This window comes from Chlorocebus sabaeus, chromosome 1, assembly GCF_047675955.1.
Source record: "Chlorocebus sabaeus isolate Y175 chromosome 1, mChlSab1.0.hap1, whole genome shotgun sequence".
In the NCBI taxonomy this organism is placed as follows: domain Eukaryota; kingdom Metazoa; phylum Chordata; class Mammalia; order Primates; family Cercopithecidae; genus Chlorocebus; species Chlorocebus sabaeus.
This window is the reverse complement of record NC_132904.1, coordinates 86,508,933-86,535,940: the sequence shown is the minus strand read 5'-3', so window position 1 is coordinate 86,535,940 and position 27,008 is coordinate 86,508,933. Positions and strand designations below refer to the sequence as shown.

The 27,008-nt window shown below is 39.0% G+C and overlaps 1 protein-coding gene and 1 pseudogene across 1 annotated transcript; both read left to right on the top strand.

Moving 5' to 3' along the window:
- Nucleotides 1-3,513: 3,513 nt before the first annotated feature.
- Nucleotides 3,514-9,090, top strand: LOC103248212 (tripartite motif-containing protein 64C-like). The gene is made up of 6 exons (XM_008020486.3): nt 3,514-4,104; nt 4,644-4,739; nt 5,429-5,659; nt 6,434-6,456; nt 7,407-7,504; nt 8,597-9,090. The coding sequence occupies exons 1-6, from the start codon at nt 3,697-3,699 to the stop codon at nt 9,088-9,090; spliced, it is 1,350 nt and encodes a 449-aa protein (XP_008018677.3). The 5' UTR covers nt 3,514-3,696.
- A 3,188-nt stretch (nt 9,091-12,278) lies between these two features.
- On the top strand, nt 12,279-23,377 carry LOC140712360 (ankyrin repeat domain-containing protein 33B-like; annotated as a pseudogene).
- Nucleotides 23,378-27,008: the final 3,631 nt, after the last annotated feature.

Here is a 27,008-nt window from a genome sequence, read left to right as displayed (position 1 = left end):
GTGTTAAGTCAACTTTCTTGCATCTCATTCTAGACTTGTCTGTTGAACTTTGGGCACCCAAGTGTGGTTTTTAATACTTTATAAACCTAATCAGTCAATTTAACCCTGTCTGTGCAGTCTAATCAATCTCAGGAAGTGGGTGTGGCCTTTCATGGTCCCATACGGTTTAAAAGGACACTTGTCCAGAGATTTCTCTCTCCTTCAGGGAGGACCCACCGGATTTGTGGCTGCTGGGCTTTGGAGCACCAGGAGTTACTTGTAGTCTGGATATCTACAGAGCTTCTAAACTGAGACCATTCATAGTAGCCTTGTGAGTATAAAATCTGCAGTAAATCCATTAGGAAATAGTGAAAACAATCATTAGGAAATAGTCAAAATAGTAAATATAAGAAAAACAGGTTGCTACAACTAATTCGATCAACCATCATATATACACTTATGTGAAACACAATTGAGTTCCTTGCACTTTTTTAAACAAGAGAGTTACACAGTACAGATGTGTTGGTAATGCCAGTTAATGTTTTATCTTTGAACATATTCAGTTACATAACTGCTGGGCACTTGAGCAATTATAATTTTAAAACAGAGTGAGAAAATTTTAAAATTAGCATGTGGCCCAGTGCAGTGGCTCACGTTTGTAATCCCAGCACTTTGGGAGGCCAAGGTGGGCAGATCACCTGAGGTCAGGAGTTCAAGATCAATCTGAGCATCATGGTGAAACTCCGTCTCTACTAAAAGTACAAAAATTAGCTAGGCTTAGTGGTGGGTGCCTGTAATCCCAGCTACTCAGGAGGCTGAGGCAGGAGAATTGCTTGAACTCGAGAGACAGAGGTTGCAGTGAACCAAGACCAAGCCATTGCACTGCAGCCTGGATGACAAAGTGAGATACCGTCTCAAAAACAAAAACAAAAACAAAAATTAGCATGTGATATTTAATGAAATAATTCTTATACTTAAAATATTTCTTTGAATAACCTGTGTTAAGTCAGCTTTCTTACATCTCATTCCAAAATTGTCTGTTGGGTTTTGAGCCCCCAAGTGTGGTTTTCCATACTTTATAAACCTAATCAGTCAATTTACCCCTTTCTGCGCAATCTAATCAACCTCAGGAAGTGGGTGTGGTCTTTCATGGGCCCATACCCTTTAAAAGGATGCTTGTCCAGAGATTTCTGTCTCCTTCAGTGAGGACCCACCAGATTTGTGGCTGCTGGGCTTTGGAGCACCAGAGGTTACTTGTAATCTGGATATCTACAGAACTTCTAGACTGAGACCATTCATAGTAGCCTTGTGAGTATAAAATTTGCAGTAAACCCATCATGCTCACTTTTTCTCTTAAAAATACTTTAAATTTTCCTGACAGCACACTTGGTTCTTTTCTAAGCAAACAAGTAACTGTCTTCGTGATTTTACGGAAAATCAATATAAAGTATCTTTGGGAAAATCAATATAAAGTATCTTTAATTTGTAACATATGGTTTGTGTTCCCTTGCTATTTGATTCGTCTTATGTGACTATTTTCTGTATTGTTAGATAATTTTAAGTGTGAAAAGATATATTTCCATAGTTTCATGCAATGATAGAACCCATAAAATAGATAAAATGTTCAGTAGAATGTGGGCATGTAGTAATGGTTATAATGTACACCAAAGTCAATGTTAAAAAAAGTTGAATTACTTTGAAAATTCTTGTTGCAAAGGTCTTATTTGCTGTCTCTTCAAAATTTGCAGTTTGCAGACTAGATTTGAAAACTGTTGAAAATAATTTTAATTGGCCATGTTTAGATGGCTCATGTTTGCAGCCTAGCACTTTGAGAGGCCAAGGCAGGCAGATCACTTGAGGTCTAGAGTTAGAAACCAGCCTGGCAAACATGGTGAAACCACGTTTTTACTTAAAACACAAAAAAATTATCCTAGCGTGGTGGCAGGTGCCTGTAATACCAGCTACTCGGGAGGCTGTGGCAGGAGGATTGCTTGAACCTGGGAGGCGGAGTTTGCAGTAAGTGCCACTGCACTCCAGCCCGGGTGACAGAGTGAGACTGCATCTCAACAACAACAACAACAACAACAAAAAGGTAAAGAAAGAAAGAAAGAAAGAGAAAGTAAGCAGATGTAACCCTCTGACAAGGGCTTCCAAGAGGCAGAAACTCCCAATTTACTAAGAGGAATGGTGAATTGGTGGCCATGCTTCCATTAACTGCATTTCTGGATTTCATAGCGTAGAGTGGAAAACCTAATACATAACTTCAATTTTATTGTTATTTTAGAAGATAATTAATTGTCGATTAATTCTTATAAATTATTATATTTTAAATATTCATTATTTCAGAATGTGAAAGTGTTCTCTCTAATCATCTGAATTGACTATGGGAAAAAAATTTTCTAAATTAAAAATAATAGATATTATTTACAATTAATGTAGTGAAAGGAAGAGTTTTGATATTAAAGTTAAAAGGACAAATTTAATGACTGATAATTTTAGGAGTTGATAGTCCACTCTGATTAATCAATCTTAGATAAAACCTACTTCAAAATTGTGTGAGCAAACTTCATAGGTGAGTTTGGAGGCAGGGAGTATAGAATAATAGCATAGATATTAAGTGTCTTTCATATATTATCATCATGGAATCGTTGAGAGAAAATGACAGAGACAGAACGAGATTAAGAATGTGCTTAAGAACGAGATTAAGAATTAAGAATCAGCTTATATAAGTGACTGAGAAATCATCTCAGTTTTTACCCTCTACCCAGGCTTTAAGTTTGCTAAGTAACTGGGAATGATTGAGAGCACGGCCTGTTTAACAAAAATACCATGAGGACTCTCGTCTAATTTTCTCATTTGAATCACAGTTGGTTGTTCATATCCATGAGTTTCATACCCATGGATTCAACTAAACTCAGAAAAAAATATTTACAGGAAGAAAAAAGCAGCTGTACTGAACATGTCCTTTTTTGTTTGTTTGTTTTTTGTTTTTTGTTTTTTTGTTTTTTTTGTGAGACAGAGTCTCACTCTATTACCCATGCTGGAGTGCAGTGGCATCATCTCAGCTCACTACAACCTCCACCTCCTGGGTTCAGGTGATTCTCCTGCCTCAGCCTCCTGAATAGCTGGGACTACAGGCACGTGCCACCATGCCCGGCTAATTTTTTGTATTTTTAATAGAAACTGAGTTTCACCATGTTAGCCAGGATGGTCTCGGTCTCCTGACCTCGTGATCTTCCCACCTCAGCCTTCCGAAGCGCTGGGATTACAGGCGTGAGCAACCGCACCCTGCCAAACATGTACATATTTTTAACAATCTTCTTGCTGTTCCTAAACAGTATGGCATTACAAGTATTTATACACCATTTACATTGCATTAGGCGTTCAAAGTAATCTAGACATAAAGTGTTCAGGAGGATAGGTTTAGGTTACATGCAAATCCCACACCATTTACTAATAAGAGCCTGGAACATCTTAGGATCTTGGTATCTCAGGGAGTCCTGGACCCAATCTTCAATGGCTATTGAGGGAAAACTTTATAAATCCAGCATGTTTGCATTTACTATGTCTCAGTTTGTACTGGAGCTAACTTATTAGACATATTGGACAGACCTCAAGTAGACAAGGAAAATTGTCCACTGGCCTTTTTTTCCTTTTCATCAGGGCAAATAAAAATAAGAAAAAGAAATTCTCACCTTTTTCTTCATTTTCAGAGATATGGATTCAGACACCCTGCAAGCCTTCCAGAATGAGCTCATTTGCTCCATTTGCATGAACTACTTCATAGACCCGGTCACCATTGACTGTGGGCACAGCTTTTGCAGGCCCTGCCTCTACCTCTGTTGGGAAGAAGGCAGACCACCAATGCGCTGCCCTGAGTGCAGAGAAATCTCAGCGAAGTCCGACTTCAACACCAATGTTACACTCAAAAAGCTGGCTTCCCTAGCCAGACAGACCAGACCTCAGAACATCAACAACTCACAGAATATCTGTGTGCTCCATAAGGAAACTAAGGAGCTCTTCTGTGAGGCTGACAAGAGATTGCTCTGTGGGCCCTGCTCTGAGTCACCAGAGCACACGGCTCACAGCCACAGTCCAATAGGATGGGCTGCTGAGGAATGCAGGGTATGTGATGCCTCTAAGGCAGTTTGATATGTATGTAATCCCAAATAAGAATGATGAGGGCCTATGACAATGATGGTGATGAGAATGCAGATGGTGGAGGTGGTGATTATTCCATGTCAATCATAACACATAAATGTGTCCTTTCAATGTTGCTGACTAATTTGACGCTCTAATCATAGCTGTATTGAGACTTCACTAAAGGAGATTTCCTTAGAAACATTGTTCGAACGTGTAGAATGGAGCTGTGGAACAGGTTACCAGCACCAAGAACACTTTTCAAAGTCATTTTATATAAAAGCCGGTTCCTCCGAAAATTGATGATATTATCCGAAGGGTCCCTTAAAACTCCCTATTATATTTCTATCATTTCTCACATCCAAATTATTAGGGCCAAATTTGTTTAACATGGTAAAATCTGACCACTCCACTCTAACTTGAATTTATGTTTCTTTCAATTACAGCCTTTTTATTTAATTGATAAGGGAATGAAATCTAGTATACTGTCTTCATTATTGCTAAGCTTCTTGCTTCTTTTTCAGGAGAAACTTATAAAGAAAATGAACTATTTGTGGAAGATCAATCAAGAGACACAAAATAATCTAAACCAGGAAACTAGTAAATTTCGTTCGTTAGTGGTAAGAATGAAAATATTTCCTTTATTTTTACTCAAACACAATGTTGGTTTATACTTTTTAGCTAAATTCCAACTACCAGTTAAAAGATAGTGATTTCATCCCAAGAAAATATAGTGATTTCAATTGATATAATAGGAATTGCAAATAGAGAAGCCCACACAAGCTAGCCAAATTAATTCTAGTATATTGGATAAATGGCATGTTATGTACTGTAGTTCAAATTTGAAGGTTGGTATACAATTTTTCAGACACTGCAGATGAGACAACATTTCACTAAGACTGGGCGTGAGGAAGAGGAAAGAGAATAGTATATAGAGTAAAAATATAGTAAAAGTAAAAAAAACACACATAATATGATGTATGGCTAAATGTTCTTTAACATTTAGGTGAATTAGACATGGAAAAATCCTAAAAGAGAGAATAATAGAGGAAATAATTGACTCAGTAAGAACTGTAGAGAAGCATTACAGTGACAGAAACCAGAGTCTTTATATAGGTTTTGATTTAAAAGAGGAGAGAGAATAAGAATATTGAAAAAGTTGGACAGAAAAAAAACACCAAATATTCAAGACTCTTTGCAAGAGCAAGGCAGAAAGTTTACAAATTGTTTGATTACACCCAGCATATAATTATTTGAAGTTTTCTTGAGAATGAGAACATGTAATTCTTTTAACCAAACATCTCTGCAGGACTATGTGTCAATAAGGAAGGTGATAATCACTATTCAATATCAAAAGATGCATCTACTTCTCCATGAGGAAGAGCAGCTGCATCTGCAGGCACTGGAAAGAGAAGCAAAAGAGCTCTTCCAACAACTACAAGACAGTCAAGTGAGAATGACCCAACATTTAGAAAGGATGAAAGACATGTACAGAGTGCTGTGGGAGACGTGCCACATGCCTGATGTGGACCTGCTCCAGGTGAGGAGGGAGGGTCCATCTTCAGAGACAGGAAACCCTTGCTGGACATTGCTGCCAGGACATGCACATGTCACCTGCATATGTCACTGCTCTAAGCTAAGTGACACATGCTGTCTGACTCCCACCATTTCATTACATCTGTCCAGTCACTTATTACTGCATACTTTGGTATACCAATCTTTGGGAAATTTTTACCATTTTAGCAGATCACATATAACAAAATTCTCTTCAATCTAATTTAGAGTACTATCCACACATAGAGATCATCTAAAATCATTAGAACTCGAGGCTAGGGAAGGTTAGTAATACTCCATTTATATGCCCTAGTTCCTCCTCATTCTCTGATGTCCCACACAACAGTGGTTTGCTGAAGATGTTGAGGGTTTTCCCCTTGCCGGGGCGAGGTTTATGAAAGTTGCTCATCAATGTCCGTGTACTCTGTTTCTCAAATGGTTCTGTTTTGTTTTAATAGTTGTCATGCGTGGTCAGACCTTTCCTTGGAAATAAGATTAGGAAATTAATGACACTGGAAACCTAGACATCTTTGCTTTACTCCACCATCTCTTGCTCAGCTCCTTTCTTCTTCATGCCCACTGATGAAGCTATTCATTATTTAGTTGAGGTTCTGTTATTAACGTAGCCTTGAATGATTCCTTAGAGGGGAATAGAAAGATACACATTTTAAAAACACTAAAACAGAAAAAAACAAGAGTATGAGAAAAGATGCAGAAGGAAAAATCTCTCACAATTAACATTATCTTTTATTTTTTGCAGGATGTGAGAAATGTATCGGTAAGGTGAGTTTACACTAAAAAATGCTATTTCTGAAAAGTTCATTCTCTTGTGAATGAAGGGGATTATATACATTTTGAGGTACTAATATCATTCTTAGTGACTATTTCCATTTTTGTTTCAAAAGAGGGCCTGAGATCTTCTCTTTGGTCTGGAAAGTTTTCATCTTAAAATTTGTATGAATTCAAATATACGTAAAAACAATTTGCCATTCTGAAGTTTGTTCTTTCCAGTCCATCCATCCTGTGCAACCCTTCTCCACAAATCTTAATACAAAATTTCTCTGAGAATCATAGTATTGTCTTCTACTCTAGAGGGGTGGAAGGTTTAAAAAAAAAAAAAAAAAAAAGACAGAGGGAGGAGAGAGATTCCCTCTGGGTGGGCTGAGGAGGAAGGTTTTGTTCCTAAAAGCATCAATGACCAGGACCTGCTCCATCACAATACATCCAGTTCTAGGAAAGACCTCAGGAAAATGGTTGCCTCAGGACCCTCAGCAGCAGTGTTCTCAGTGGAATTAGACTCCTTTGTTTTGCACAAAAGATTAAAGCCTTTTTTGTCAGTGAACATTCTCTGTTAGACACTGACTAACATTAGTGACAACTGCAGGCTGTGGTCCCAAATGCTTTTTTCTGAGTTTTCTGCTCCCTGAAATATTTCCAGGATTTCTTAATTCCCTCAGGAGGTGTGATGGGCAGAGGGAGGTAACGACTTTTAATGAGTTTAGAAGTTGTGTAATATCTGAAAACAGCATATCTGGGGAAATTGGGTTTTTATGCAATAAAATTCAGAAAAAGTAACATTTGTATGGCCCCTAGAGTGTGGAATAAAATGCACATACAGTTAACCAAAACTGGCAGAATTCTGAGGAAACATCTTATATGAAAATATGATATCTTTATATGACTGTGTGATTAGCTTTGGACCCAGAAATACAACGGAGACCATTTTTTTGCAGGGCTGATTTGGCACAGATGCAAAAGCCCCAGCCAGTGAACCCAGAGCTCACTTCATGGCGCATAACTGGAGTCCTAGACATGCTCAACAACTTCAGAGGTAAGAGCCAGCTGCTTGGCAGTCCAGCCTCAAATCGTTTCTTTATTTGGTCCGTTGGTCGAAGCTTTTCCCATTAAGTTTTATTATTTTTGACATGTAGGTAATACATAGTTTTCTAAAACATGTGCATCTTCTCTACCTGCATAGTAATACTACAATGATCAAAACTCAATTTCCTGAGTTAGAGTTTGATGAAAATGTGAAGCAAGATACATACTTTATCTTCAGAATAAGAGGACAAAGAATATTCATGTCATGTAGTTATGAAGACACTAATTCTCATGGTGGCATCAGTATTTTGTGTGTATTCAATTTAATTCAATTTTGAAGGCTTAGATTTGGCATAATGGTTTTTAATTGGTTCTATTCTATGCATTTACATTCATTTTACAAGTAAACTTTACTATTCATAAATTCAGAACGTTTTGATCAACAAAGAAAATGACTAAAATGTCCATAATCAGGATAATTCTAATGCCATCAGATACATCTCGTAACAACTGAAAGCTGAGGGATCTGCGAACGTGGCCTAACCATGTTAGGCTCATTCTAGAGAGCAGGTCTAGGTAGCAGAGGGCAGGAACCCAGAGCAGATTGAATCGGGGGCTAAACAGATAGTTTAAAGCCAGAGTATGCTTTTCAGAAACTTATAAACTTTACGTGTGTTAATTTCTACCAAAGTTTTGATGTTTGAGGCTGTAACAGGCATAACTTACATTCCAATAAATACATCACAGCAAGGTGATGTCTACCTATTGATGATCTTAAAGACAAATAATATGAGAAAGTTTTTCTATTAAAGAAAAAAATTGTTGATATGTCCTGAAACAAACTGTGCAGAGGTAGACATTAAATCATTACTTTGCCCAGGGATATGGTCACATTTTTTCTCTATTATTTAAGGAACAATATATAATTGTATGTGCTGTAGAGTTGCAATGACATTTCATCTTCATGGATGCATGGCACTGAACTCTCTTGGCTTCCTTTTTTCTGTATTTTCTTGGAAGAAGGGCAAATGAAGTGAATAATAGGGCCACAGAGCCTCTGTCCCTCATAGCTCTCATTAATATAGTATTTTTTCCTTGTCAGTGGATAATGCTCTGAGCACGGAAATGACTCCTTGCTATATAAGCCTTTCTGAGGATGTGAGACATGTGATATTTGGAGATGACCTTCGCAGTGCGCCCATGGATCCCCAGGGAGTGGAGAGCTTTGCTGTGTGGGGAGCGCAAGTGTTCACCTCCGGCAGGCATTACTGGGAAGTGGATGTGACCCACTCCTCCAACTGGATTCTGGGAGTCTGTCGAGATTCCAGGACAGCCGATACCAATATTGTTATTGATTCTGATGAAACATTTTTGTTAATTTCCTCAAAGAGGAACAATCACTATAGTCTCTCCACCATCTCTCCACCTTTAATTCAGCATGTGCAAAGGCCTCTGGGTCGGGTTGGGGTGTTTCTGGATTATGATAATGGATCTGTGAGTTTTTATGACGTTTCTAAAGGTTCTCTTATCTATGATTTTCCTCCTTCCTCCTTCTCTTCCCCTCTGAGGCCTTTCTTTTGCTTTGGTTGTAAATGAAAATTTGGTTTCATGATGATTTATTGTGACCTCCCATATATGAGACAAATAGTGTCCTGAGACCCGATATGTGAGAGCCTGTGAGCTCCTTGTAACTTCATGGAATGTAATTACTTTATGGTTATACATGGGATAACCACTTTGAATGTGTATATTTGTTAATTAAGTTATTTTAATTAGTAAATTATTGTGGAATCTTCACTAGAATATAGATAATGGGTTTTTTTTGTTTTTTTGTTTTTTTGTTTTTTTTTTATGGTACAAGGTTTGTTGAGATTCATTCACTTACCGTGAAAGTCATGTTCTAATGTATTTAATTCAGAGATGGTTAGTATATCACACTTGTGCAGCCATCAGAACTCTTTACTGCTTGGGCACTTTTATCACTTCCAGAAGAATCCCAATGTCCATTAACATTTATTCTCCGTTCACCTTCCCCATTCCTTCAAAACACGTAATCTACTTTTTATGTTTATGCATTTAGGTAAATAAAATCATACAATATAAATTTTTTAAATCTGATTTATTTTTCTGAGAGTATGTTTTCAGAGTTTGTACACACTGTAAACCATTTGTCTTACTTGTATATTTGAACAGGCTGGGGTAGAAAAATGAAGTGGTGGATATCTTATCTTATAAAGAATAAAGACGAGTGCTTATTTTCTTTTTAAGTCTGACCAAGTTAAGTTGACCTCACAGACTTTATTATTTCTCAGCGTCCTAGTTATTAATCACATTTCAGCTCATGCAACAGTTTTTCAGTGCTGCATTGCTCTGTTATTACATTCTCTCTGACTATATTATATCAGATTATAATATTCAGAAAACTCTTATATTTATTACTACCAGATTGAAAACTCCAAGGGGGCAAAGGCAGTATTTGTCTTCTTTGTTAAGATATTACCATTATCCAGTGCAATTTTTAGAATACAGTACACCATAAATAAGATGAATAAATGGATAAGTAGAGGAGTTAATATGTACAATTATTATTCTAACATTAAAATACTTTTCCACAATGTAATAAAATAGGATAGAATATACTAATGAATATCTATCAACAGATAAGAAATAAATCGATTTTCAGATTCATATCAAAGATAATACTATTATGTTACGGTTTAAAATCATTATAGCATAATTTTTATGGAATTGATTTCAGTTGTCTTTGGTTTTTTAATATAAACCATTGAAAGAGGAAGGTTCCTATGTAAAATGATGGTGAAGAGGTACAAGGCTTAGAATAATGAGACTGTTCTTGCATATAAGCTGAAAATAAGTGAAGACTGGGTCAGTAATAACATTGCTTTACTGAATTAAGAGAATTCCAATAAAATATTTTTAGTTGGGAAGCTATCTGTATTAAAAAAAATTGATCTAAGGCTGGTTATATGGCCATACTTATAATCCCAGTGCTTTGGGAGGCCAAGGCAGAAAAATCACTTGAGGTCAGGAGTTTGAGTTCAGCCTGGGCAACATCTCTACCACAAATAAAAAGAAAATTAGCCTTGAGTGGTGGTGTGCACCTGTTGTCCCTGCTACTCAGGAGGCTCAGTTGGGAGGATTGCTTGAATCCAGAATTTTGAGGCTGCAGTGAGCTCTGATTGTGCCATTGCACTGGGCCTGGGTGACAGAGTGAGAACCTGTCTCAAAAACAGCAAGTAAATATTTTATGTAGCCATTTTACCTGAAAATTATAATTGTTTCTTCTACGATTAATAAATCTGTGTATATCTAGGCCAGCTACATCAGGCAGAGCTTGTCGTTTAGTACTTACATCTATATATAAAAAGACAATTATAAGGAGGGTCTAAGGAAAGCTTTTTTTCTCATTCCAGACTTTGAGGTTATAATTTTTTAGACTGATTTTCTGTCTCAATGGTGGATATCACCCTGAATCTTAATTTGTCCGAATCTTAATTTCACCTCACCTAGTCTGAGATTTTTACAAAACATAAAGTTCATAGGATCAATACATACGTGTGCCTTAAAAGCCTCCAGGCATTCAAGGATACTATTATGGGGAAACTCAAGCCTTCTACTGCATTATTGGAGAAGCACATTCGAAACTCACAGCACTGGGTTGCAGGAGTCTGTTAACAGGTCTGGACAATGAGTGATGTCAGTCCAGACAATTCTGAGGAAGGCTTTCTGCCTTATTATAGGGAGAATAATCATTGGAGACTCTAGACAATTTCCCAGTCATCATTCCAGCATTTAATTGCTGTTTTTGTAAACCAAGCATTTTGGGAGGCCTAGGCAGACACATGACTTGAGGTCAGGAATTCAAGACTGGCCTGGCCAACATGGAAAAACTTTGTCTCTACTTAAAATACAAAAATTAGTGGGGTATGGTGGCGCACACCTACAATCCCAGCTACTCAGGAGGCTGAAGCAGGAGAATCACTTGAATCTGGGAGGCAAAGATTGCAGTGAGCCAAGATTATGCCACTGCAGTCTAGCATGGGTGACAGACTTAGTGAGACTCTGTCTCAAAAGATAAATAATAAAAAAACTCACATCTTGAATGGAGGGTGAATAAGGAGGGGGCCTTGGAGGGAAAATATTCATTAAAGGGAAGGAGAACATACTTAACATGCCAGTGGAAGGTGAAATTCTAAATATCTTATAAGAATAGTTTTGAGAAATATGTTTAATTATTAGTAAATCAAGAAATACCCTTTGAATGACATTAAAAATTCACTAGAAGAGTGAAGAATAATAGTTATAACGTCACATAAGTAACAAAAGTCTCAAAACATAAAGTGTTCTAAAACTTTAATTAAAGTTCATTTTTGAGATAGAGAATAAATAATAGTTCTTATATTAGACTTCATTATGTGAAAAAGTCTTTTATAAAATTCTTCCATAATAATTGAAGATATAAATTACAATAATTATAATTCACTAAAGAATAAAAGCATTAAAATAAATTGTAAAAAAAAATTTTAAAGGGTAAATTTGAAAATTATTCAAAAATCAGAAAGTGATTTTATCAATGTCCAAAAAAATTAAAATGAAAACAAACTTAATAATGTAAAAGAAGGCAGTTTTCTGCCGGGGTGGAGCGCGGGAGCTATGGCTTCTCTGGGGACGCAGAAGCGAGAAGTAGGGACCTTGGCACTTGCCCCATGCCTCACTCCCTTGGCCGCCCCCCGGGTCCCCTGCCCGCGCCTCCAGTCGCCAGCATGGTGCTTCTGACTGGGACTGGGCGGGAGGGCGGCGGGGCGCACTGCATGATCCCGCCACCGCAGTCCCCACCCCGAAGAGCGTAGGTCGAGGAGGACCGCGCTTATTATGAAGAGTTCCAGGACTTCTTGAGTCCGCCTAATACACGCAGCATCGCCTCGGACAACTCTTCTACCCTTTAGAGGAGAAGGAGGAGCACGGCCTCGAGGGCGAGGAGAGCGTCCCGGAGGCATGGGGCTGCTGGGGACGCTGGTGCGGCGGGGGCTGAAAGTCAAGGAAGCGCAGGAGACTGACCACAATGGCTGGATCGGCGGTATTGTCGCCTGCTACCATGGCTTTGTGGATATACCCTGGTGGTCTTAGCTGAGTGCCCCCACATTGACATCAACTGGTAGGACAGGGAGGGGAACACAGCCCTAATCACAGCTGCACAGGCAGCGGCTGTCCTTGGCCCCATGGGCACAGCTCTCAGCCTGGCGCTTCCTGCATCAGCAACACCTGGGCTGGTTCATCTCAGTTTTAGCCTAGATCTGGGGGAAACAGACTACCAGGTCCTGCCCCTGGAGTCTTTCTTTGAATAGGCCTGGGGTGGGGCCCAAGAATGAGCAGATCAACAGTTTTCCTGGTGAGGCTGATGCAGCTGGCCCAGGGACCCCACACTGAGGATGGAGGGCTTTGAAGTTTTCATGTCTGATGACGGTCAGCGACCCCTCTCAGTAGGCACTGAAGACCAGCAGAGTCACAGACCCCAGGAGAGATGTTGTCAGACTGACACAGAGGAATCACGGAATTAAAAAGAAAATGAGGAAAGCTGCTGAGCATCGGTTCAGGACTTCCCCGCGCTGTTTTACTAAAGAGGCCGTTCGGTCCCTATCAGGGCACACTATCATCACCAACTACTTGTTGAACTTATGTCCCGGGTCTTGACCTGGAAAGGAAAGACGCGTTCGCGTTCACCGCCCTGATGAAAGGGGCCAGGGAGGGTCGAACGGATCCCATCCAACCCCTTAGCTAGCAGGGGCGGGTGTCCACGCGAGGGCCCCGGCCATGGGATGCTGCCACAGGAGTGAGCACTTACACGTCCGCCTCATGCAGTGGCTCCTGGAGCGCCCCTACTGGGAGCGGTTCAGGGAAAAGTACCAGCTTGAGCTGCCTCCGCTCCCAGATAGGGCGCCGAAGCCCTAGGGCTCCAAGAACCGCCTCCAGATGCTCACGTACTGGAGTGGTCCGCGCTGACGCCGCGCTCCGTGCGGGGTCCGGAGGACCGGGGCGCCCAGGATCACATGGTCAGGATGACCACGAGCCTCTAACAGCCCTGCGGTGGCCATAGAGTGCCACACCGTGTGCTCCGAGAGCACTCCGTGCGTGGGGAAGAGGCGGCTGGCGGTGCAGGAAATCCTGGCGGCGCGGGGAGAGGGGATGCAGGTGCAGGAGGCGGGCGAAGGGGAGGGCCAAGGACGGCGTAGGAGGCTCGTCCGGGCGGCCGTGGGCTCGCGGGAGGGCTCCCTGAGAGCAGGACTCCGACCTGCAGTGCTGCCGGGGTCCTGGGGCCCCGCCGCGCCCGCCTCGCGGAAGGCCAGCTTCCTGCTCCTGCAGCGCATGCAACAGAGGAGCGTGTGGCCTGGCGTGGTTGTGCCCGGGGTCGGCAACAGCAAGGTGCCCGCGCCCACCTTCTAGTACCCGCGGCCGGCGCGGAAGGGCAGCACCAAGGACAGCGGCCACCTGCGGCTCCCCCAAGTGGAGGTACAAGGAGGCCAAGGAGAAGCGGCAGGCGGAGGAGGCCAAGAAGAAGCGCCACTTCAACGCGCAGGAGAGGATCCTGCCGCCCTGGAAGAAGAGGAAGTGAGGACCCACGAGTGCCTGGCGCGGGCTTCGAGGTCAGGGTAGGACCGCGGGACTGAACGCCATGGCTGCTCCCTGGACCTGGGGGCCTCGCGGGGTTCCAGGCTGTCTCTCTAGGATGCTCCCAGCAGGGGGGATGGAGGAGCCACATTGATTCGCCTGACTTTAGCTCCTCTAGCAATCAGTACACCTACCGGGCATGTTGCCTAAAAGGCTCCCTTAGAGAACCTCAATTAAGATTTTTTTTAAAAGATCAATTTATTCCGCCGGGCGCTCTGGCTCACGCCTGTAATCTCAGCACTTTGAGAGCACGAGGGGAGTGGATCACCTGGGGTCGGGAGTTTGAGACCAGCCTGACCAACGTGGAGAAACCCTTCTCTACTAAAAATACAAAAGTAGCAGGGCCTGGTGGCACATGCTTGTAATCCCATCTATTCGGGGGCTGATGCAGGAGAATCGCTTGAACCCCAGAGGCGGAGGTCGTGGTGAGCCAAGATCGTGCCATTGCACTCCGGCATGGGCAACAAAAATGAAAATACATCTCAAATTACTTACTTACTTAATTTAATTAAAACAATTTATTAAAAGAGTTTTCTGTGTAATTTGTATTTTTAATCACTATTTATCCAATTTGCCAAGTTTTGCAAGTGATAGGGCCCCTCGTACCCAAGGCAATGTTAATACACTTGCCTGAAGACCTTTTGTTTAAAATACTCTTTCTAGCAAAAAATATTTATAGTATCTGTAAGAGTTTACACAGAAATCATGGGATTCTCTCCTTTTTGGCTGTTTTTTTGGTCTTCTCATCGTGGGTGCATGTGCACACTGGATGTTCTTATTAATCAGATTAAGTGATACCGGATATTTCTATTTGATGGAAGGATTGACTCGTTTAGCCACATGATCAAGTGAGACAGAGAGATCAGATTTTATTGTATCTTCTAAAAAGTCTTATCCATGCAGTCATATATTGGAGGAAAACATTTAACATCGAAGTATAAAACAATCCAGAGATAAACATGTATGTATTACTAGAATTAAACTCATTTTAAGCAAGGAGTTTTAGATAAACTGGATACAAAATCTTTAACATATTAAAAATAAATACGAGAAAAAAAACTGTCATTTGATAAAATGGGGGCAAATGTAATAAATGACTACCACAAATACAACATTAAGCCATATGTGCTCTTAAGTAAATCAAATCCAGGTATCCATAAAATGTGAAAACAGATGCAACAAGAGTAAGGAGCCCAGAATGATGCAAATTACAGGAATGGGGAGGAGGTGATGTTTAGAACAAGCGAAGAGAATGAAATGGGAAGCAAAGTTATTTTCAGCAAATTCTCCTGAAGTGCAACAGGCAGGACCTTCTTCCAGACTCAGTTTCAAAGAGTTGCTTGTGTGGGTATTTCTTTTGTTACTCCTTTGAGGACTGCACTTGGTGTTTAGTTCATCCTCATGTGGACTTCATGGAATTTCCAAGACGTGGAGCCTTGGCATTGTGGCACCTTCCTGCCATACATACATAATTCACAGCATTACCAAGTCCCCATGAGCCCTACCCTCACTTCTGTCAGCCGAGGACCCACCCAGGCAGTGCCACATGATCTCCCAGGCATGATTCTCCAAGCCAGCTATCCCTGCTGCGAAAGTTCTCAAGGCACTGGTCTGGGCAGCTGAGCCCTGGGCTTGTCCTAAAGCTCCATAGGTGACTGTACTGCAGCTCACATGGAGAGCTGCAGCTCTAACACAGGGATTTTGAGAGGCCTCAGTGGTCTTCAAGTGGCACTTCCAGGACACCCCTCCTGAGCTCCCACAAAGGGCTCCACCTTCCCAAGAGTGTCTAATTGTCATTGGAACAGCCAGGGTTAGGCAGCTTCTGCTAGGGCTGACATGGAGTCTGACCCTTGGTGGGTTGCAAGACATTCCTTCCTGTTTCTGCCATGGGAAGCTGGCACTGGGAATGGTATGGAGCTGGAGCCCCCACTTCTACCCTAAGCCTTGGGTGTCTTCTGCTTCCAAGTCAGAAATGGACACTTCTGGTCCTGCCCAGCCACTACTGCACCACAACCCATGCTCATAGTCTCCAGGGATGTGTAGAACAGCCATGGCAGGACAGCAAACGACTGGCGATTTCCCCAGGTCCCACGCTATGCACTTTAGTGAGGTTTGGGGCTTGAGTTGGCTGAATTTGATCAGGTAGTGATGAAATCTTCTGGATGTAAGTGAATGCTTTGATTTAAGCTACACTTTGTTTTGTCCAAGTGCAGCTTCCAGTATCCTTACCATGTTCTGACTTAGCTCCTCTATATGTGCACAGAGAGTTTTTAGTGATAATAGTTTCTAGAGCAATATTTGAGGATGATGGTGAGCAGTCTGTCCACGCTTCATGGCCTTATTCAACTAAGCACTCTGCTCTTGGTTTCCTACTAAATCCTCCTTGAACCTTTAAATTTCCTAAAGGTTGTTGTAAGTTTTTCTGGATACAGAAAATGTAGCCCATTTCTTGTCACCTCATGAACTACACCTTGACATAACATTTTTATGAAAATACGTGTGCTTACTCCATAACCTTTTTAGGGTTTGCTGAAGATGGTGGTATATAGGCTGGGGGCAAGAGGTGGTGAGGTATATCGGGGTTTATTGATTATAAAACAGGTTCCTTTAGAGAGATATAAAGCACCTCCAAGTCCTTCGAGTTTTAAGCTATTTCTTGTAGTATTCTGGGGAATCGTTTTGTTAATGTAACTGTTAGAGCTTAGGGCTAAGCAGAGTGGAGTATCTAATCCCAGTTTGGGTCTTAGCTATTGTGTCTTTAGGCTATTAAAGCCACTTTCATAGTATATTTTCTTTCATCTGGAGTTTTTTTGTTTGTTTGTTTGTTTGTTTTCCTAATGACTTAGAGTTTAGCTTTATTTAGGGACCTTAAACACTCCTTATGCCAAGTGCTATTAGGTTAGCTAGGGCTGAGTATGGCTGCGGTGGCTGGCACGAAATTGACCAACCCTCGACATCAGTAGACCATAGTTAACCTTTTGTTTATTACTAAAGATTTATCACTGCTCTTTCCCATGGGGGTGTGATTGAGCAAACTGTTTTGAGTTGCCTTTGTGTGTGCTTGGTATCTGCTCCTTTTAATCTGGGGGATCTAGAGGGCATTTCCACTGGGGCGGGGATGCTTGCATGTGTAATCTTACTAAGAGTTAATAGAAAGGCCAGGACAAAACCTACTTGTTTATGGGGTTGTGAAGACCCATCTAGACATTTTCAGTGTCCTGCTTTTAATAATTAAGCAACATTAATTGCAAAAATAGTTACGTGTAAGATTAAAATGTGAAGGGGAAAAGTAATTATGAATAGTAATTTTCAGTTCTGGAAATTTAGTCTTTAAAGTTGAATTGACAGAGGTTTGACTGAGAGAATATTTATAGTTAGGGTATAACTGATTTAGGGTATAATATGTGGGGTATCACTTTCAGAGGGGGATGTTCAACGTACTATACTAGTTTTAGGGTGAAAGTTTAGTTATTATATTTATTATATGGAATGGAATCTTAATTTAGTAGGAGGGTCTTAAGAATATTTTAGGAAAATTACATCAATTGAAGGGTAGCTGTTGGGATATTCACGGTTAAAATGTGGTTTTTGGGCTCTGACTGGGTTGCATTTAGTCTCTTGTTTTTGGGGTTTGGCAAGGGCACATTGACCTGGGTTGGTGATAAGTTCAGAGATGAGGGGATGGAGGGTTTGCCGATTTAATCGGAAGTAGTTCTTGGAAGTGAGTGGATGTGCGTGGGCGCATGCAACTATTGATTAATTATTATGTCCATCAAGCATGAATTAATAATCACCTCATGGTTGGAATGCCAGTTCAGAATATTCAATATAAGTTCAGCTTCTACAATTGATTTGGCAGAAATAAAATCCAAGTTCATCTACAGCTTATTTAGAGGGGACCAGGCTTTCTGCTATGGTGAGTGATAGCACCCCCAAAGTTAAAAATACCAAATGCATGGCAGTGCTCCCATGACTGGTTAATAGGGTGATAGTCATTAGTCCGTAGAGATGTCTTATGTAAGGGGAAAGTGTGAGTGATCTTAATTTTATGACCCTGAGGTAAGAACCAGATGCCAGGTATAGTTTCAATATAGTCTCCGCGAAGTGCAATGGGCCCAGAGCAAGGAGGGTAGCACTCGCGAGTAGGATGATGATTTCTCAGAGGTTGTAGGTTAAGAGACCAAAGTTTGGTGGGGGATATCCATACTGATGAAAAATTTCTTGACTGGGACTTGCTGTGGCCAATGAATGAATATATGTACTATGTAATATTAAGGATTTACAGTACTAATTGGATAAAATTTGTATTGTACTGTTAATATTAGTAGGTTGATGGAAGGATTTCTAATACGTGTTTATATGCATGTGGGTAAGCTTTTAATGCCCTTTCATGCAGTAATGGCTTCAGTATCCTGACCGTGCAAAGGTAGCATAATCCCTTGTTCCCTAAATTGGGACTTGTATGAATGGCCACATGAGGGTACAGCTGTCTCTTACTTTTCATCAGTGAAATTGACCTATCTGTGAAGAAGCAGATGTAGATAAATAAAACGAGAAGACCCTATGGAGCTTCATTTTGTTAATGCAAATAAAAACTCAAAAAGCCAATGTAGATAAATAAAACGAGAAGACCCTATGGAGCTTCATTTTGTTAATGCAAATAAAAACTCAAAAAGCCTACAGGCATTAAAGATTTTGGTTGGGGTGACCTCAAAGCATGACTCAACCTAACTAAGACTGCACTATTCTAAGCGCATCAATATACATTGATCGAGTAATTTGATCGATGGAATAATTTACCCTAGGGATAACAGTGCAATCCTCTTCTAGATTTCCATAACAACAATAGAGTTTATGACCTTGATGTTTGATCAGGACATCCTAATCATGCAGCTGCTGCTATTAAGAGTTTGTTTGTTCAACGATTAAAGTCCTAGGTGATCTGAGTTCAGATCAGAGCAATCCAGGTCTGTTTCTGTCTATTTAAGATTTCTCCCAGAATGAAAGGACAAGAGAAATAGGGCCCACTCATAAAGTGGGCCTCATAAATGACGTTATCTCAATTTAACAGATCATTATATACCTTACCCAAGAACAGGGTTTGTAAAGATGACAGAACCTGGCAATTGCATAAAACTTAAAACTTTATAATCAGAGGTTCAACTCCTCTTCTTAACAATATGCCCATAATTAATCTTCTCCTACTTATTATTCCCACTCTAATCACCATAGCATTCCTTACACTCATTGAGCGAAAACTCAGGCTACATACAACTACACAAAGAGCCTAACATTGTAAGCCCTTATGGACTGCTTCAACCATTCGCTGATGCAATAAAACTTTTCACCAAAGAACCCCAATGGCCCTCAATATCTACTATTACCCTTTACATTATTGCTCCAACCCTGGCCTTTTCTATCTCTCTCCTATTGTGAACACCCCTCCCTATACCGGATCCTCTAATTAATTTGAATATAGGCCTCCTATTTTTACTAACCATATCAAGCCTAGCCATCAACTCTATTCTGTGATCAGGATGAGCATTCAAATTCAAATTGGCACATTACAAGTTGTAGACCAAACAAGTTCACAGGAAGTAACCCTAGCCATTATCCTGCTATCAATTCTACTGATAAGAGTCTCATCTAACTTACATGCACTCATCACAATACAAGAATTCCTCTGACTGCTCCTACCATCATGGCCCCTCGTGATGATATGACTCGTCTCCACACTAGCAGAAACTAATTGAGTCCCTATATTATACATATATACATATTTTATATTATATAGAAATATAGATTATATAAAATATAAGTCTATAAATATTTATGCATAATCTATATTTTATATATTATATATAAAATTATATATTAATTTTATACCCTCTGTAGAGAGAATTATTTTTGTTTCTATGTCTATCCATAATAAAATACTATGTCCATAATAAAAATACTAGTGAAAAATAGGAACTATAATCACATAAGAGATAAAAGAAAATCTGTTAGTATCGATATATTAATACATATAGATGGTATTTGTTTATACAGGGTTTAGTAAAAGGCATTCCAATTTTGTAAACAATTTCCACTTTACAATATATATATTTTTTTCTCTTTCATGATTGGAAAGTGTGCAACAGTATGCGTCCCTATGCAATCATCCTTGGTTACATCTAAGGGAGTTTCTGCAGTAATAACATTACAGAGTTAATATATTCATGTAGGTATTACAGGGTAACCAAACAACATTCCGAATTCTTTCGCCAGCAAAGCCCAGTGTAATCCTAATCCAGGTAGCCACTCTAATTAATGCAATTAACTCAGGTACATATATATATATATACACACACACACATACATATTACGTATGTATATATCTGCATGTGTGGATGTACTTACATGATTATAAATACCATCGAATTTTCCTCTCAAACACTATTTTTGTGGAGAATGTGGTATATTCACTAGTTCATCAAAAATATGTTTGAAATTATTGGATGATTACATTTGTTACAGTGACTAGCTGGATTAGAATTAGATTGGGTTAAAAATGGTGAAAGAATCTGCAAGAGGGAGCAGAGTGTTGGCTGTTAATTAGCACATGGATCAAAGGAGAGCACTGATGTGTTTAGAAGCCACAACATTGACAGAGTAAAAGACAGACCTAAGAATCCAACTATAAATCTCTTTACTGTGGTATTTTCTGCCATTTATGCTCCATAACACACACCTTAACCACTTTATCTGCAGCATTCTATTTTAGTCTACGTAGCATTTTCTCTCAAATTCATTGTTTCTCTCTCCATCTTCCTTCCCTTCTTCCTTCCAGCTGTATTTTTTCACTAGAGAACACTAGTAGAATGTTCTCCCAAATTTCAGATTTCAGATACACATCTGCAAAATAATGTCACAGTGACACAGTTTAGTTGCTACTGAATACATGGTTGTTTTCAAAATTTCACAGCATTACTACTGTCCTCCAAAAACACGGTTTCCTGTTTCCACAGCTAATCTCATCATTGACTCTGCCATCCAAGTTTATTCTATGCCAATCTGGAAAAATCTTGAAAAATCAATTCTGATCGATTTCACTTTTCCACCTAAATAAAACAGTGGATGACAGGGCTTTTGGGATCTGGGGACCAGGATATATGGGGACTGACCACAGCTGCGCACGCATCACCTCTAAGGTTCCACACGCAAGAAGCAGCACAAGGCGCATGTGCAGACATCTTCCGGGTCCCCATGCTACCCCAGCTCTACTGGGGCCTTCATTCTTGCACTGCAGCTGTTGTCTTATGTAGCCACCTCCAGCTCCACTTAGTCATTTTTCAGACATTGAAGGAAACTTATTTTAAAATTATTTTGAAGCCGTAACTTTTGAAAGACGATTGTCACGGGGACTTTTATTAAAAATAAATTTCTTTGAAAGCATTAATGACTTAACTGACCTGCAGATTCCGAAGAGCAAAATCCAAGATTATTGTGGATCCATGCCAATGATCCTTATGACAAAAGGAAAATACAACAGCAGCTATGTGGTTTTATACACTCTAATCATAGTAGCTTCTGCCTATTTCTTTAAGGAATCTTTAAATTTTATTTAGGTCAGACAAGATTCACAAACCCTTCCTTGTGCAAAGAATGACTGCAAAAGAAAGATGGGAAAATCCTTCCTTGTGGTTAACAAAATTTATTAATGTTTTGAGTCCTGTTTTCCCAGTTTGGAAACTGAAAATTGAGTAAACAATATAGGTGAAAATAATTTTGATAAATCAGAGGTTTACTACAACCTTGATTTTTCTGAGACTATTAAAGTCAAAAATTCATAAATTTAAAAGAAAAACTTAAAGTATCAGAGCTATAAACAGAAATACGAAGACAGACTATTCCTCAGAGCACTTTGTTTTCTTTCTTATTTGTAAAGATATGTTTATGTAAATAAGGCCAGAAGCAGAGGCTCATGCCTGTAATCCCAGCACTTTGGGAGGCCAAGGCAGGCAGATCACCTGAGGTCAGGAGTTTGAGACCAGTCTGGCCAACATGGTGAAATCCCGTCTCTACTAAAAATACAAAAATGTATTGGCGGTACACGCCTGCAATCCCAGCTGCTCAGGAGCCTGAGGCAGAAGAATAGCTTGAAACCGGTAGGTGGAGGTTGCAGTGAGCGGAGATCGTGCCACTGTACTTCAGATTGGGCGACAGACACCCACTAATAGGAAATTTTGAGAAAAGTGATTATATACACATAGACAAACAATTATATGTTTACCAAGCAATTTGTACTGTAATGTGTATCTAATGTTTACAATATAAGATCAATATTCCCATAATTGTGTCTGATGTACCATCCTCCACATTTGAAAATAGGTAATTCCCAAGTTTCAATGACAAGTTGTTGTCATAAGTGAGCTATCGTTACTAAAATCTAAAATTGGACAGAATTAATACGTGATATTATCAAATATTCTGACAGCGTAAAGTAGGTACCATCAGCTACCACTTGATATGTTTGTATACATTTCATGGAGAATGTTATTGGGAAAATGCATTAAAATTCTTACACATAACTTTGCCTCTGATCCAGCAATTCTAGTACTAGGAAAGGGTTTTAAAATCTTCACTGGACAGCAGCAGGCAAATATCAATTCTAGCCTCAAGTATTTCTGTCTATGCTTCAAATAATACATATGCCACATGCAGCAGATAAAAAACCTTGTTTCCTGTTTCTTTGTTTCACAATGATTCAATCTTGTAACTTCAGGATTTTAATACATTGTATTTCTCAGTGTTTTGGCAGGTGACCTGCATTGAGAGCCCTCAGCTCTTCTCTCCATCTTCCTTCCTGTGGCTCTACTACTTTCTGCTCTCAGCATCCCAAACATCAGTCAGCAAAGCTATGTGACTTGTGCTTCTAACAAAAAGAAGAAAGAAGAAAACAAGAAGAGAGGAGGAAGAGCAGGAGTGGGAGGAATTTTTTGAAAACTTATGAATTTACTGCAATGCTGCAGTTTGAAGTTTACAGAATAGTACAAAAGATATAAATGTAAATAAATATATTTACAATGATAAAATCTTGGATTTAGCACCAGCATCTACAGGTTACTCCTTGAGTCAAATATAGGAAATGTCTCATGACAGTAGAAATTAGTATAAGTGAAACAATTAATCAAAATAAATTCAGGTTTATGAATACTTATATTCAGCTATTTATTCCTTATACCTGTCATATTCTACTTGGAGGTGGTGGGACATAAACACTGTGTGTCCCCTTCTGATATACAGAATAATAGGATTTAGCTTAAACTGATATTTTCATAATTTTATCAACAGACTTCAATCATATTTTTAATACATGCACTATAAAACTATATAATCTAGGTTAAATATCCATTGTCCACAATGTGGGGAACAGAAGAGTTTCAGTTTTTGGATATTTTTGGATTGTGGAATATTTGCCTATACATAATAAGATAAGATTTTTGTGTTTGTCCCAGGTCTAAACACAAAATTCATTTATGTTTCATATACACGTATGCAGATAGGCTGACAATAATTTTAGACAATATTTTAAATAATTGTGTTCATAAAACAACATGTGTGCACATATCATTTTATTACCTTTTATGAGTGTACTTGCTTGGGGAAATCTAGGTGGACACAGAAAGGTACCTTGCAGCTTAAGTCTGTAATCCCAACGATTAGGGAAGCTGAGGTGGGAGGTTTGCTGGAACACACGAGGTTGAGGCTGCAGTTATTCGGGATCCCATCACTGCCCTCCAGATTGGGCAATAGAGTGAGACTCTGTGTCAAAATAATAATAAGAAGAACAAAAATGTAAAACGACTCACTAATATATACAATGTTTATTATGTTGTAAATATTTTGGATATATTCAGTTAAAGTATATTATTAAAATTAATTTCAGTTGTTTCTAATTGTTTTATAATATCACCAGAAAAATTTATTCCCTTCCTCTCCTTTATAGTTACCTTGCAAATCCATGAACCAATGATGAAAATATATCTACTTGAATAATATTCAAGATACCTAAAACATTTGAAATATAATTAAGATAATGCTAAGAAGGAAATGTATATCATTAAATCCATCTGTCATTAACAAGGAAAGGTCTATTCCAAACAACCAGACAAATACTAGGAAATTAATGCAAAGAAAACAAAGAAAAATTGAAAAAATAATTGCAGAAAATTGGTTAAAAAGCATAAAATAGATAAAATCAATAAAGTCAAAAGCAGGCTCTTTAAATAGGAAAAATAAATTGATAAATTTCCAGCAAGACTCATTTAATAACAGAAAAAGGGAGTTCAAATCATGAGTTAACAGGCAGAAATGCGGGCCATCCACACGTTAAATAGTCAATAAGATTTTAAGAACAACTTTATATCTACACGTTTGACAATTTCAATGAAATGAGGAAATTCTTGAAAAACCACCTGACAAAAACTAACAAAAGAAAGCATAGAAAATTGAAATATATGATTTGGATTATAAAAGTTTGCCCTATTATTGAAAAAAACCTCACAAAGAAAACTCCAGTGATACCTTTCAGTGAAATCTTGAAAACATTTAAGAAAGAAATAGCACACTTAGACAACCCTTCTAGAGAACAGAAAAAAAAGTTATACTTCTCAAATCGTGATGTTGTTCTTTTATTATTATTATTTTTTCTTTTTGTAGACAGCTTTTCTCTCTGTTTCCCAGGCTGAAGTTCAGAGGCAGGATCATAGCTCACAGCAGTCTCAAACTCCTAGTCTTAAGTGCTCCTCCTTTCTTGGCCTCCCAACGTGCTGGAATGACACTTTGCCCAGTCCAAGTGTATAACTTTAATACCCAATGTTGATACACATGTAGTATGAGAAATGAAAATTGCCATACAGACTTTAACATAAACATAGGGACAAAAATTCAAAAAAGTTATTAACTAATCAAATCTTGTGAGAGACAAGGGCATAATACATCATGTGCAAGTGGAGCTTATTCTAGGATAGTAGAGTAATTTAACATCAGAATGTGGAATAAATGTGAATCACCACAGGAACAGGACAAAATACATGTTATTGTTCCTGTAGATAGAGAAGGGAAACATTTGATATAATTAAATGGTCATTTATGATTTTAAAGATATTATTAAAAAACTGAAATAGATGGAAACTTTCACAATCTAATAAGAACATAAAAAGTTAGAACCAATTCAATATTTAATGGAGAATTGAAAGCTTCTACCCAAGAATGGAAATGAGATGTGAATTCTGCTGTCACTGCTTGTTTTCAACACCTTGAAAAATGTCCTCTTCAATGCAACCAGACAAGAATAAGAAAAAAATAATGTGAGGGTTGGATAGAAATAAATCTATGATAATTGCATGATTAGCATAACATGATGTGACATTAAAAGTTACCTGAACTCTATAAACTACTAGACATATTATTGAAATGAGAAAGAGATTTAATCTTGCATGCTTCTTAGACAACAATTAAAAGTGAGAATAAAGTTAAAATGTATTTAAATATTATACAAAGAATCAATACATAGAAATAAAACTAATGGGAGATGCACAAGTCTGTGCATTAAAAACCATAAAATACTATTAAAAGAAATGTTTAAAATATAAGTAAATGAAGAGATATCCTATGTTTGTGGATTTGAAGGTAAGAATTGAAGGTATCCCATGTTTCTGGATTTGAATGCCAATTCAACAAATAAGAAAATGAGTTTTTTGTTTTGTTTTGCTTGTTTTTTTTGCATGTGTATGAACATTCAGAAGTTGATTTTAAATGTATATATGTGATTTGGGCTCTGAAAGCATTTTTTAGCTGTGGAGTGCAAGGGTCGGACCACAACACTACAGAGGAGTTAGTACTCCGTTATTAGACTCATCACCTCTATTCATACCTGAATGGCACAGATAAAAATTGTCATCATTCTGTCGGGGATGACATTGTGCAAGACAGGTGATACATTCCAGTAGAAACAGAGCATAAATATCTGTCTAGAAAAGCCCTTGATAACTTTGCATTGTTCCAAGTAGGCCATCTGAGCTCACTCAGAATATAGTGGACTTCTATTCCGCAGTAGACTCATATTCACAGGAAGTCACAAGCTTATGCGTTACTCGTCACTGACCACATGAAACTCTTTCAAGATTTAAAATGTAGTGAGCTCCTTTTCGATTCTCCAAGAACATGGAAACTGTAAAGGGATCACCATTTTCCACCAAGTCAGCAGGATCTTTCCTGCCCAGCCACTTCCCCACTTTATCTCCTTCCCTTTGGGTTTCTTGAGCACCACTTAAGGAGTCACACTTGAAAACTGGATGATATTAAAGGGTATCCCTAGTAAGATAGTTAGCAGTACCTGCATCCCAGGCATGTTAGGAAACACACTTGCCGTCCAGTGTGTTGACAATGTCAGGTGGAAAACTGACTGTCAAATCTTGTAACAAAAAGTTGCTCATAAAATCACGTGACCTGGTGAGCCTGATTTGGGCTGTTTTCCCTAAGGCAGTGTTCATATCTATTTCTAGATGTTCAAGTAGCCCTTATAGCAATTTTGGTGAAAAGACTCAGCAACTGTATTCCACCAGCCACAATGATGTGAATCTGGACCTCACCACTGTTTGGTAGTAGGAAACTTACTCTGCACCACTCAGGATTTTGAGACGCCAAAATCTGAAGGGTGCTTGACACCAGCCTGACACATGCAAAATCCATGTAGCCATCTAGATTGGTGGGTCACTGTTTATGTCCTGGCTTTCTGAGATCCTCCATATGTGTCAGGCCTTGTGATATGAGATGAATGA